Below are 12,155 nucleotides of genomic sequence, written 5' to 3'. Positions count from 1 at the left end.
GTGCTGGGAAGCCTGGGGCAGGGGTTGGAGACTGCCTGCGGTGGTTCTACCTTTGTCTTTGAGTGAAATGTGGGCGATGGAGGTGTGGGGTGGGGTTAGCTGCTCTAAGTACTCGCTCCCCCAGACCATGCGAGTCCCTCCGTCATCCCCTCAGCCAGGAGCTCCAGCTGCATTTCCCCTTTAAACCTGCACTTGACAGAGCCACTGTCTGCCAGGTGAGGGGGTGGGCCCAGCTCGCAGCAATGCCACCTCAACGGGGAGGAGAAGTCCCCCTCTCCCGCGAACATGGCTTCAGGAATTATCCACAATAAACAGCTGGAGTGGCCGCCAGCCTAGGCCAGACTCTGCACAGGGCCCGCCGCCCATGCTGAGGTCCCGGCCCCCACTCAGCATGCTGGGAGTCTGGGTGACCGCTCCGTGCCTCCGTCTCCCCATTGGTCCGATGAGAAAAGCGATGCCTACCTGAAAGAGTAGCCGGGGGATTAAATGGGAAAACAAGCTGCTGTGGTCCTCAGCGGGGGACGGTGCTGCCTCCCTGCAGGACACGTGGGGCGTCCGGAGAAACTCGGGTTGTCACGCATGGAGCGGGTTGGTACGGCGTCTCTGAGGTCAGGGAGGCTGCTGCACGTCCTGCCATGCTCAGGGCATCTCTGTCCCCCAGCAGGGTCTGTCCAGAATGCCAGGAGTGCCAGGCTGAGGCGCCCTGCGTGCGGGACAGGGCAGTGCCCAGCCCCTGTCAGCTGTTATCAGACCTGACCTCCGGGTCAGATGCCCCCGAGTTCTCACTTTGTTTCTGGCGCTTCCGTGAGCTGCTGGGTGTGTGGACTCACCTTTCCCTCCCTCTCAGAATATCCGGGGCTACTCTCCTGGGGTCCGGAGGCCCTGCCCCACCTGCGGGGGAGGGGAAGCGTGTGTCGGAGAGGAACGCCCTCCGGCCACGTTAAAGGGCCCCACCCTGCCCCTGGCCGCTGTGGCGCAGTTGGTGGAGTGTGGTCCAGTGCACCAAGAGGTCGCTGGTTCGGTTCCCAGTCAGGGCACAAGCTCAGCTTGAAGGTTCCGGTCGGGTGCGTGTGGGAGGCAACCAATCGATGTTTCTCTCTCACATCAACGTCTCTCTCTCTCTCTCTCTCTCTTTAAAACTAGTAAAAGCATATTTATCTTTTAAAAGGTCCTACATTGTCCCCTAAGAGCCAGAGGACACTGTTCTCTCACCAGGGCAGCGTCCCCTCAGGCCCTGTGGCCTGCTGCGGACCCCACCCCTGGTTCCAGGCGATGGTTCTGCCCTCAGACTTTGCTGGAACTACCTGGGAGAGGCCCGGTCCTGTGCCGAGTTGCCAGGTGGAGTGTCTGTTGGTCCGTTTGCCAACCGATGGGGCCGACTTGTCTGGGGATGAACCCGATAGGGAGGAAAGCAAGGCCGAGATAGAGAGGGAGATCCTGGAAATACCGTGCGGCTCTCTGCCACCAGCCTTGTCGAGACCAGCCCTCGTCCCGGCCTCTTCTCTGCACAAGCAGGTAAGTCTTATTTTAAAGCCAGATTCTGAGCTGGGTTTCTGTCACTTGTCACTGGCTAACAGACATCCCCCATGTCCTGCCCTAGAATCTCCCCTCTCCCCCATTGGAAAGCCTTCCCAGCAGGAGAGCGCACAGCTGAGTTCCACGTTTGAGTGATGCACCTGGGAAGGTAAGTCCTAGGCTGGAAGGTGGGGGGAGGGTGGATCGTCAATACTGCAGTGGGGGGAGCAGGGGGTGGGGAGGGACCAGCTGGGATTTGGAGGCAGATGACTGTTCAAGTCTCTGCCGCGGGGTTTCTTAGCTTTCTAGAGCTGGGCAGGCCCCTCAGCCTTTCCAACCTCAGTTTCTCCATCCATGCAATGGGTTCATAATCTCCTTCTCAAAGAGGCTGTTGGGGAAATGAAATGAGAACAGACATCGAGAAAGGCCGCCTCGTCAAGGAAGCGCTGTGCAGTAGTGTTTATTGTTACAGTGTTAAAATTCTCTCTGGGAAGGTGTTCCGGGCGTGAGTCCTTGGCAGCCCCCAGCCGGTGGGGGAGAGCTCGGGAAATCCTCCTCCCCAGCCAACCACCGGCAAGAAGGCCCATTCCCACGGTTCTGTTTCCCTCGGGGTCTTTCATGTCACTCAACTGCCAGGAGCCTGTGGGAGCCTCCAAGAGCAGCCCTGAGGTGTGATGCCCCGGACACAGGTTTTGATGGGTGAGGGGATGGGGAGGGGGGTGGGGTGTGAGCTGGTCCTGGAGGGGCCTGGCCCTGCGGGGAGCACTCAGGCCTGTACTTGCCCATGTCACCCCACGCTGCCAGCCCCAGCCCTGGTCAACGAGCTCAGGATTGGGGGGCATTATTCCGAGGCCCCTTCATGCTGGCTGTGTCAGGACCCCTCCCCGCCTGCACATCATCAGGGCAGGGTCTCATGTGGCCTCTCCCTGACCCCTGCAGCCTGGGGCCTGGTGACGGAGATGCTGACAGCAGCGAAAGGCTCTGCTCAGCCCAGGACAAAGGGGTCTCTCAGAGGCGCCCGGGGTCAGAAAGCTGAGTGCCAATCAGGTGCCTCCTGATGGCTCTGGCCCAGCCTCTGGGAGGGACACGGGCCCCTCTGCCCTCCCTGGTGCCCCCGCCTCTGGCACCAACCACCCCCCTCCAGGGGGCCAGCGCCCGCAGGCACGGGCGGCACCTTTCAGAGAACCACGTCCCGATGCCACGTCACCCTTCAAGAACCAAGACCCCAGCCCGGGCTGTTTGGACAGGACGTGCAGGTCAGCGTGTGCAGGTGGCCGCTCAGCCAGCCCTTGTCAATCAGCCACCAGGTCTTCCTGCCAAGTCTGTCTGCACCCCTTCCCCCCACCCCCTACCCCGCCCTGAAGCAGATTGACTCTTAGGGTTTTCCAGCAGACGAAGCCCACCTGATGGGACTCTGTGTGGGGTTTGTTTGTTTACCAGTCAACCTGTTCTCTTGTTGAAAAGCCAGCTCCCAACGCTCACCTGGCCGCCAGGGACACGAGCATCGGGGAGGAGCGAATGTGTGGTAGGGCGTCTTTGGACCAAAAGGTGGATTGGAAGTGGCCCACGTGGCCCCAGGCCTTTCGGACTAACGCCATCCCTGCTGGTGACCCCCAAGCCACTGCTTGCTCACCTTGTCCGCAAAGGGCGCGCGCCGGGGACAAGGCGCGTTCATTTCTGACAAGTCACGTTAGTTTCAAGTAAGCAGGTCTGCCTTCGCCCACCCTGCCCTTCCTGTTCACCCTGCGGGAATGACTGCCCTCCTGGTTTGCTGCCCCCTGGAGGCAGGTCCTGGGGTTGCCGGTCACCCAGGCTGAGGCTGGCTCAGGAGTGACGGTGGCACCAGCACGGCTGGGTGTTTTACTGTCCTACCCCGGCTGCGGGCTCTGCAGCTTCGGCCCGCGTGTGGCCGGATGTCACAGCGACACTGGGGTTTGGGACCTCAGCGAAGCCAGGGCAGGCCCCAGAGCTTCACGCCTCAGGCCCGGAATCAGAAATGTGTCCCGAGGAGGCCAAACATTCGGACAAAAGGGGGCGTCTCTCTGCCCGCCCACCAGGCACCTGGTCCCCGGTGAGGAAGGCAGTGCTTGTGTCTGGCTCTGGGAGGGATCCCCCAGTCCCTCGGGGCTCGGTCGGTGCCCCACCCTGGGTTGGAGAGTTCTTAGAGGCTGACTCAAGTGTTGGAAATGCAAGCCTTTTCCTCCCGGGCTCTGGGTGCACGTGGCTTCAGTGCAGGTGGAGCTTCGTGGTTCCAACAAATGACCCGCTTCCATAACTGACGTGTCAGCAGAATGCCGCGCTGTGTCCTTCCCGGTCGTCACTCAGCGTCGGGGTCCAGGAAGCTAAGCCGATCCCTGGAATCGAACTGTTTTCCAAGGGCTGTGCATCAGGGGCCTCTCTCTCTCTCTCTCCCCCCTCCCCCGCCCTGCTCAAGTCCTTTGGGGGCGCTAAAGGGGGGAAATACCCCACATTCCTTGCGCTCCTTTTGCAGATTGTTTCCAACATTACCGACTTAGAGGGGACAGGTCCATGTCGGTTCTGTGTTGTAAGTGGGAGATCAGACCCCCGACTTCGCACCTGCCTCCTGAGAGGTTACGAAGTGTGTTACAGACGTTAGCAAGTGTTAGTCCTCGCGACACCCCTGGGAGGGAAGCAGTTACAGTGAGCAGAGGAAGGTGCTGAGGCACAGAGAGGTGAGGCCGCCGGGGAGAAGCCACACAGCACACAGTGGCGAGTCAGGCAGAGGCCCGGGGTCCGCTCCGCCATCCGATGGCGTGGCTCTGCGAGGCTCATCTCCGCGAGGCCACCTCTGCGCAGGGGACAGACATCACAGCGAAGGTTTGCCGGAGTAGCGATGAGCGCTTCCCTGCCCCATCCCGGATCCGCTGCCACACTGGGTCCAGTCGTCCCGGACCTCCCTCAGTCGTCCCTGATCCTGCCGTCACCTGCCCTTTGCCCCATGACAGGAAGTCTGTGTTTCCTGGGACTGTCATTGCCAAGCCCCGCCCTGCTCGCACCATCCACCTGCCCCCACCCCGTGGAGCTGCTCCTGGGAGGACGGGGCGGGTACTCTTCCACACGCCTACCCCCTGTGACCGGGGCTTTCGGGGCAGAGGAATGACTTCCCCGTTCCGCTTTCTCCCAAGAGAGGCTCAGCGACCCCAAAGAGAACCCAGGTTCTCAGTCACGGGCGCAAGGAGGCTGGGGCTGCGCCCTCCCTCCGTGGGGCGTCTCGGCCGTGGGCAGCCTTTCCTGCCACCTCGCTGGCTGGAGGGCCCCCTGCCGACTGGCCAACCTCGGGCTTTGCCTGCTCTGACCTCTGGCCCTGCTGGGCTCGCATGCCTGCGTGGAGCCCACCTGCTCCTCCCGATGGGGCGTCGGGGGCCCCTTTCCACCTTGGCAGCCAGTCAGTCACTCTGGGGTGGAGCCTGGATGATGGAGGGGCTGGCTCTGTGTCAGGTCCTCGGGGCCAGCGCCCTTCCACCGAGCAGGACGTCCACGGCGGGCGCCCCTGGTTCCCTGTGCTCCCATCCAAAGCTGCAGCGTCTGGGGATTTTCCCGGGACCCGAGGCGCCTCCTCAGCCGCGAGCACTATGTACAGGGGCGACGGCGTCCGGCTCCGCTCCCTCCAGGCGACTCCCAGTGTCGGGTCTGGCCGCGCATCGGCTCCTCACACGTTGGTGACCTCCAGGCCATTGTAGCCCTCCAGGCGGCACTGCTCTGGCCGGTCCTCGAGGTCCTCGTCCCCGCAGTCTTCGTTGTGGAGAGAGCCGTAGTCGTCATGGAAATCGGGGTCTTTGCTGCTGAAGCCCCGTCCTATCTTCCCCAGGGGCAGCTGAGGAGAGAGGAACGAGGCCACGGGACAAGGAAGAAAAGGAATGGAATGTTCAGATCTGGGACGTGTGGCGTCTCCAAGTCTAATTGCTGTGTGACCTTGAGTAACTTAACTAACCTCTCTGTGCTTTTCCTAGCCTATATAATAAAAGCCTAATATGCTAAGTGTTTGGTTGTCCGGTTGGCCGTTCAACCAATCAAAGCATAATATGCTAATGATATGCTAAGTCCACTCAACTGCTCGCTATGACGTGCACTGACCACCAGGGGGCAGGTGCTCCGACCCGTAGGTTAGCTTGCTGCTGGGGTGCGGCCCATCGGGACTGAGCGAGACGGGCTGGACACGCCCTGGAGCCCTCCTGTGGTCCCTCCCCGGCTGGCCAACCTTCTGCATCCCTCCCCCCGCCCCAATCGTGCACCGGTGGGGTCCCTTGGCCTGGCCTGTGCCCTCTCACAATCCAGGACCCCTAGGGGGATGTTGGAGAGCCGGTTTTGGCCCGATCCCGCAGGCCAGGCCAAGGGACCCCACTGGTGCACGTGCACCGGGCCTCTAGTTAGCAATAATACTCCACTGCTCAGGGAGACTGAGAGGATTTTGTGAGTTAACATTAGGAGAGAGCTTTGTATTCCCAACTGGAAGGAACCAGTTGGTTACCAAGGGTGAGGACAGACACAGTCTTTCTGATGAGCCACAAATCTCCCATCTTCCTCCTCAGCGGAGGAAGGCGTAACGGCGGAGAGACCGTCGGAGTGTGCGCATGAGGTCTGCCCTCATTCCCAAGTCAAGGAGAAATATTCTAGCGCTGCCTGGTGTGACGGAAAACGTGTGGGTTTTAGAGTCTCACACCAGCGTTCAGATCCCTGCTCTGCCACTTCCCGGCTGTGTGACCTGGGACAAGTCACTTGCCCTCTCTGAGACTCAGTTTTCTCAGTTACAAAATAGGAATAGTAAATCCTATCTTTTTTCATTTTTTCCCCTCTAAAGGGAACCTTTTAGACATCCCCCCCCCCATCACACTCCCACCGTGAAATTATACCGCGGATATACTATGCTAGTTACAGAAAAGGAGGGAGGTGTTTTCCAAACCAGTTTTCACCCCTTTGGGGGAGTCACCCTTAATGAGAATGCTCGCTCTGGACTGAGAGTACCTTAAGAGAAAGGTGGTCATTGAGTCATGCTTCTCCCCCATGTTTAGGATGGTGCCTGGAAGGCTGTTAGCGCCCCCAAGGGTTCGCTGAGCGAATGCAAGAATTTTGGGTCGTCACTTCTGCCCTGGGTGCCTCCACCTCCGCCGAGGACTGTGCGGTCTGAGTGTGTGATCAGCCCCAAACTGCACACGTTTTCTCACATCAGAGGCTCCTCTGCTGCGACTGGTCGGGTCACTGGAGCTCAAACCCTGAGTCAGTGGTCCCCAGAGGCCCTTTGCTTCAGGAGTGCAGGTGGGTCCCAGACTTTGCATGGGAAGCAACTGCCCGGGTGGCTCTGAGGAGGCGGCCGAGACCTGCACTTGGAGCCACTCCCCTACCCCTCGTGGGGCTTCTGCATCACACAGGTCCCTTGGGGGCGACTTCCAGGGCCTCTCTCCTCGCTGCGCCTGTGACCCGGCCCAGCGGCCCCACAGGCCAACAGGAGCTGGGAAGGGCCACGGTGACCTCCACAACAAGAAGACCTTCCCAGGCGGCAGGACTCAGTGAACCAGAGGCCACTTACCCGGCCAGCCTTGTGCCTTATGCCACTGCTGTTCTCCTCCTTCCCCGCCCGGGGGGTGCTGGGGGCCCGCCCCGGGGGCGTTCCGAAGCGCTCAGCCTCCCGGATGCCCGTGGAGCTGGGGAGAGATCATTGCAAGTGAGTGTGAGTGTGAGGGGGGATCAGTCAGCTCCGGCCTCCCGGAGACACGCACACTCACACGTGGCCTGGTCGGCCCTTAGCAGCTGAGTCCCTGGGGCCATGTGCTCTGTAAGGGGGTGTCACAGCACTTCCCTCATAAGGTCGTCCTGGGTGGAATGAGATGACACAGACAGAGGCCCAGCCTGGCTGGCACCCCGTGATGGACTGCTCTGATTACATCGGACGGTGACCGGCAGGGGCGGTGAGGGGCACAGGCCTGGTCTGAGTCCCCTGGCCGTGCCCTTGTGCCGCCGATGACCTCGCTGAGCCCGTTTCCTCATCCGCACAATGGCGCCCGGGAAGCACCTCTGGCCTTTACAAGCCGTGTGCCCTGCGGGAGAGCGGCTGCCTCTGCGGGGCACACACAGGCACCGGCCGGCCCTGCCACCCCCGCGCCGGAACACCCCCTCGTTCTCCCACAGCGGCTGCCATCCCGCCGTGTGGCTCCTTCGGATGGAAATACAAACGCATCGGGAAGAAACCAGCACCAGACGGAGCTCTTCGGCGGCTGAGTGAGCATCTGCAGCCACTTAGCCAGACCTCCAGGTGCTCAGCGGTCTGACCTGCGGCAGGCACCTGCGGAGCATCCGCTAGGAGGCGCGAGCCCGCCTGTCCAGGTGTGGGTCCTTGGCCACTTTGCAGAGCGGAGACTGGGTAGGGGGGCTGACCATTCGGATGCCCAGCCCTTTCCCCAAGCCTTTGACCCCACCGGCACCCCTGCCTGGAATAGCCGTGTTGACCCTTAGGCCGGTGCGAATCGTCCCTAGCTGACACCCCCCCCCCAGCCTCCCCCCGCCCAGGGCCTCTGCTACGTGCTCCGTCCGTCCTTCTCCCCATTCCGAATGCCCGGGCCGTGGGGATTTACCCACACACTTCATTCCACCGCCTTCTAGTCTATGACGTTTGGCCAAAGCACTTCACTTCCCTGAGCCCCCGTTTCCAGCCCTGTGAAAAGAGACCAACTGCCTTGTTGCAGGGGGCAGGTGGGACCCCGTGAGTGAGGGCCCGAATGGGGAGTCGGGGCACCTGCCCTTGCACCCCGGGGCGGGGGGGGGGTGCCCGCACTCACGTGGCCGGGGGGAAGATGGCGCTCATCTCCTCCGCCAGGTGTCTCCGGAGGATGTGCTTCCCGCTGGGGATGCCCAGGGCGGTGGCCATGGCCTCGGCGTTAAACGTGGGTTCCAGCACCAGCACGGCGCCATGGACCCCACTGTTGGTCAGGTTGTCGGCATACTCCTGGGGGCAAGGCACCAGGCTGCTTAGCCTGAGGGCCGCCCTGCTGCGGAGAGGGGTGCCCTGCTGGCCTGAGGGGGCTGCCCTGCTGGCCTGAGGGGGCCCTAGCTCATTTCACACCGAATGAGGGGAAACCCACCCTCCCTCTTTCAGGGCCATCAGGGCAGTGGCCGAGGCCACTTTGTCACTGACTCTCCCAGACCGCGGCAGGCAGCCCACATGTACTCGAGTGAGATGAGGGCCTGGAGTCAACCCCGCACCCGCTCTAGAGAGAGAGGATGGCTGGCATCCCTCACCCCCCTGTGAGGAAAGCATCCGTACTGGGGTCCCATTGTGGGGGCGGGGCTTGTAGTTCCCTCCTCTTGAGTGACAGGAGGCAGCTTGTTCTTGCCAGCCTGGGTAACGATGCCCCAGCTCACACAAAACTGTCGGTCTGCACACAACATGCGTGGGATCTGCATCTGCCCGAGCCCCCCCACACGCGCCGTCACCCTCACCTTCAGGTCAATATCGCGCACCCACTTGAGCACCCGCTGGTTGGTCCAGACCACGGGGTCTGTGTTCTGTGTCTCGCAGCGGGCCCGGCGCTCCTGGAGGGCCTGCGGGGAGGGAGACAATGGGTCAGTTTGGGGGACAAGGGAGCGGGCTGAGGTCACATGGGGAATAAGGGTCCACAGTGCTCACAGGGACCTCAGTGGCCTGTGTGAGGACAAGTAATGAGCTCTTGGGGGATGAGGATTCACTATTTCCCCTGAACTGAGCACAGGGCCTGCCCCATACTATAGGCAGTTGTTGGGAGGAGGAATGGCGAGAGGAAGAGGTGGATGGATGGATGGATGGATGGATGGACGGACGGACGGACGGATGGGAAGGTGGTTGGATGGGCAAACAGTGAGTGCCAGAGAGGGAAGTAAGGCCATGGACGGTGCCTGCACCCACAGCCTGGTCCTCACCTCCCTGCTGAAGTTCACTTGGTACAGCAGCTCGATCCCCAGCAGGATGCTGACCTGGTGGAACTTCTTGGACACATTCAGGTGCTTCTCCAGGTCCCGCTTCATCAGGGAGTTCAGCATCCGCCCATCGACCAGGTGGTTTTGGAAGGCCTGGGAGTACTGGGACAGGCCGATGTCATTCAGCCAGGCCTTGGCCACCCAGTGATGGTCCAGGTCGGCGGCTTTGGACAGGCTGGTGAGGAGAGACATAGCCAGAGAGAGGGGTGGTGGGAAAGGTAGAAGGAACAGAGGGGCGGGCAGAAATGGAGTAGGGGTGAGCAGAGAGGGTGGAAACAATAGGGGGGGCAGACAGTCACAGAGACTGACAGGAAGATGAAGGAATGGAGAGACAGGAAGAAAGAGCAGAGATGACGTGAGAGGGGGATGAAGGAAAGAGAGGGAACGAGGGAGAGGGGAGAGAGAGCACCCCAAAGGGTAAAAAGGGACCAACAGAGAGACCGAGGGGGTAGGAAAAGAGAAAAGACCACATTCGGACACAATGACAGTGGGAAGGGACAGTAATGGGCAGCAGGGACACGTGTAGAAGTAAACAGCACCTCTGGGGGCTCCCACACTGCCCTGCCACCCAGGGCCCCCGACAGAACCCCTGAGACCCACAAAACGTCGGCCTGGCCCATCTCTCCTTAGACTGTAGCTGATCACATAGTAGCACGTCTTGGAATCAGAATTAAAACCTACATTTTGTCTATGGCAGCATTCTCTCCTCACTGCCACCCCTCAGATTTCTTCGTATCCCACACAGAACTTGTCTCAGGGCCACGCACACAGTAGGTGCACCAGGACTACGTCTCAGATGCATAAACAAACGGGTGGAGGAGCCTGGCGAGGGTAGTCCAGTCGGCTGTCATTCCCTTGATCGCCACACGGTGGCAGCCTCGCAGAAGGAATAGGCCAGCATCCCCCACCCTGTCCATCTACCAGTCAGTGTGGTCAGTGTGTCTGTCCCTTCCTCTTCTTTCCTGTGTTCAAGGCCCGACTTCCCTGGCGTGGATTTCTGCACCTGCCTCCTGACTGCCCCACCCCATCGCCCCTTCTAATGCACGCTCCCCATCAATTAGATTAGGTCATCCTCTGCTGAAAATCTTTCCGTGCGGGAACCTTAAGTGCATATGACTGAGTGCGCAGAGTATACGAGTCCAAATACATGACCTTCTGGAAAAGGCGAAACGAGGGAGACAGTACAAAGGTCAGGGGCTGCCGAGGTTGGGGTTGAGGGGAGGGAGGAGCAGGGGAGCACAGAGGACTTTCAAGGCAGTGAAACCACTGGTCTGACACGGTAATGACGGACGGACGTCACCACATGTTTGTCCAAACCACAGAAATGTGCTGCTCTGAGAGTGAACCCCAATGGCAACTGTGTACTTGGCATGATGATGATGTGTCCATGCGGGTTCCATGGTAACTAATGTTCCATGTAGTGGGGGATGTGGTAATAGGGGAGGCTGTGCATGGGGGCGGGGACGGGGGACATGGGAAATCTCTGTATCTTCCCCTCAGTTTTGCTGTGAACCTAAACTGTTCTTTTTTAAAAAATGGCCTTAAAAAATGAGGGTGGAAACAAAGACTTTTCTTCCCAAGCAAAACTGAAAGAATTTATCGTCAGAGGAATGGACTCCGAGAAAGGTTAAAGGGGTTTCTTTCAGAGGGAGGAACACAATAAGCATGTGGAAATTTGGACCACACAAAGGAATTAAAGGAGAACTCTCAAAACCCAACAACAGAAAGATAACCCGGATTCAGAAACGGGCGAATGACTGCAACAGACCTTTCTCTAAAGAAGGTAGAGGGTACCCAAGAGGCACGTGACAAGATGCTCAGCGACACCAGTCATCAGGGAAATGCAAGTCAAATGAAATGCCACCTCCCACTCATTGGAATGGCTGCTATCAAAAAACCACAGAGCAGCAAGGGTTGTCGGCGAAGTGGAGACACTGGAACCCTTGTGCACTGGCGGTGGGAGGTAAAATGCGCAGCCGCTGTAGAAGGCAGCGTGCTGGCTCCTCAAAACCTTAAAGATAGAATTCCCGTACGGCCCAGCCATTGCACGTCTGGGCATCTCCCCAAGAGAAGGGAAAGCAGGGCCTCGAGGAGGTGTTTGTGCACCCGTGTCCACCCGCAGATGAACGGACAAGCACACCTGGGGAATACATACAATGGAATATTAATCCGCTTTTTTTATAAAAAGGAAATCCACCAATATGCTACCACAGGGATGAATTTGAGGACAATGTATAAAGGAGCATGTTATTTATATGCAAAAACAGCACCAAGGCAGGAGGAGAGATCATTTTATACTATAGACCAGTGGTCGGCAAACTGCGGCTCGCGAGCCGCGGTTTGCTGCTCTGTTGACTAATGAGTTTGCCGACCACTGCGTAATGCATTACCCTTACCCAGAAGTTTTGACTTCAGGTTAAAGACATTAGTACATTATTAAAATGTTTTTTAAGTGTTTTTCCCTAAGGCAGTGGTTGGCAAACTCATTAGTCAACAGAGCTGCAAACCACAGCGGCTCGCGAGCCGCAGTTTGCCGACCACTGCTATAGACCAAGTTGCATGCTATTATTTGAAGAGAGACAGTGATAAGTTAAGTGTTTCTATTGTAACCTCTACAACAACAATAAAAAATAAAACAAAGCAGTTATAGTTCACAAGCCAGTAGTGGGAACATT

The 12,155-nt window shown here is 59.2% G+C and overlaps 1 protein-coding gene across 1 annotated transcript in view; it reads right to left on the bottom strand.

Moving 5' to 3' along the window:
* Window positions 1-1,936: 1,936 nt before the first annotated feature.
* KAZN (kazrin, periplakin interacting protein) overlaps window positions 1,937-12,155 on the bottom strand; it is a 799,879-nt gene continuing 789,660 nt past the window's right edge. Inside the window, 5 exon segments of the mRNA XM_080654832.1 lie at window positions 1,937-5,350; window positions 7,061-7,175; window positions 8,307-8,473; window positions 8,968-9,069; window positions 9,424-9,655. Of these exon segments, the coding sequence (XP_080510958.1) occupies window positions 5,186-5,350; window positions 7,061-7,175; window positions 8,307-8,473; window positions 8,968-9,069; window positions 9,424-9,655 (781 nt within the window). The 3' untranslated portion in view covers window positions 1,937-5,185.

Source organism: Plecotus auritus (genome assembly GCF_963455305.1).
Source record: "Plecotus auritus genome assembly, chromosome: 2".
Taxonomy (NCBI): Eukaryota; Metazoa; Chordata; class Mammalia; order Chiroptera; family Vespertilionidae; genus Plecotus; species Plecotus auritus.
Note: the sequence above shows the minus strand (reverse complement) of the source record. Positions and strands in the feature narration are given on the sequence as shown.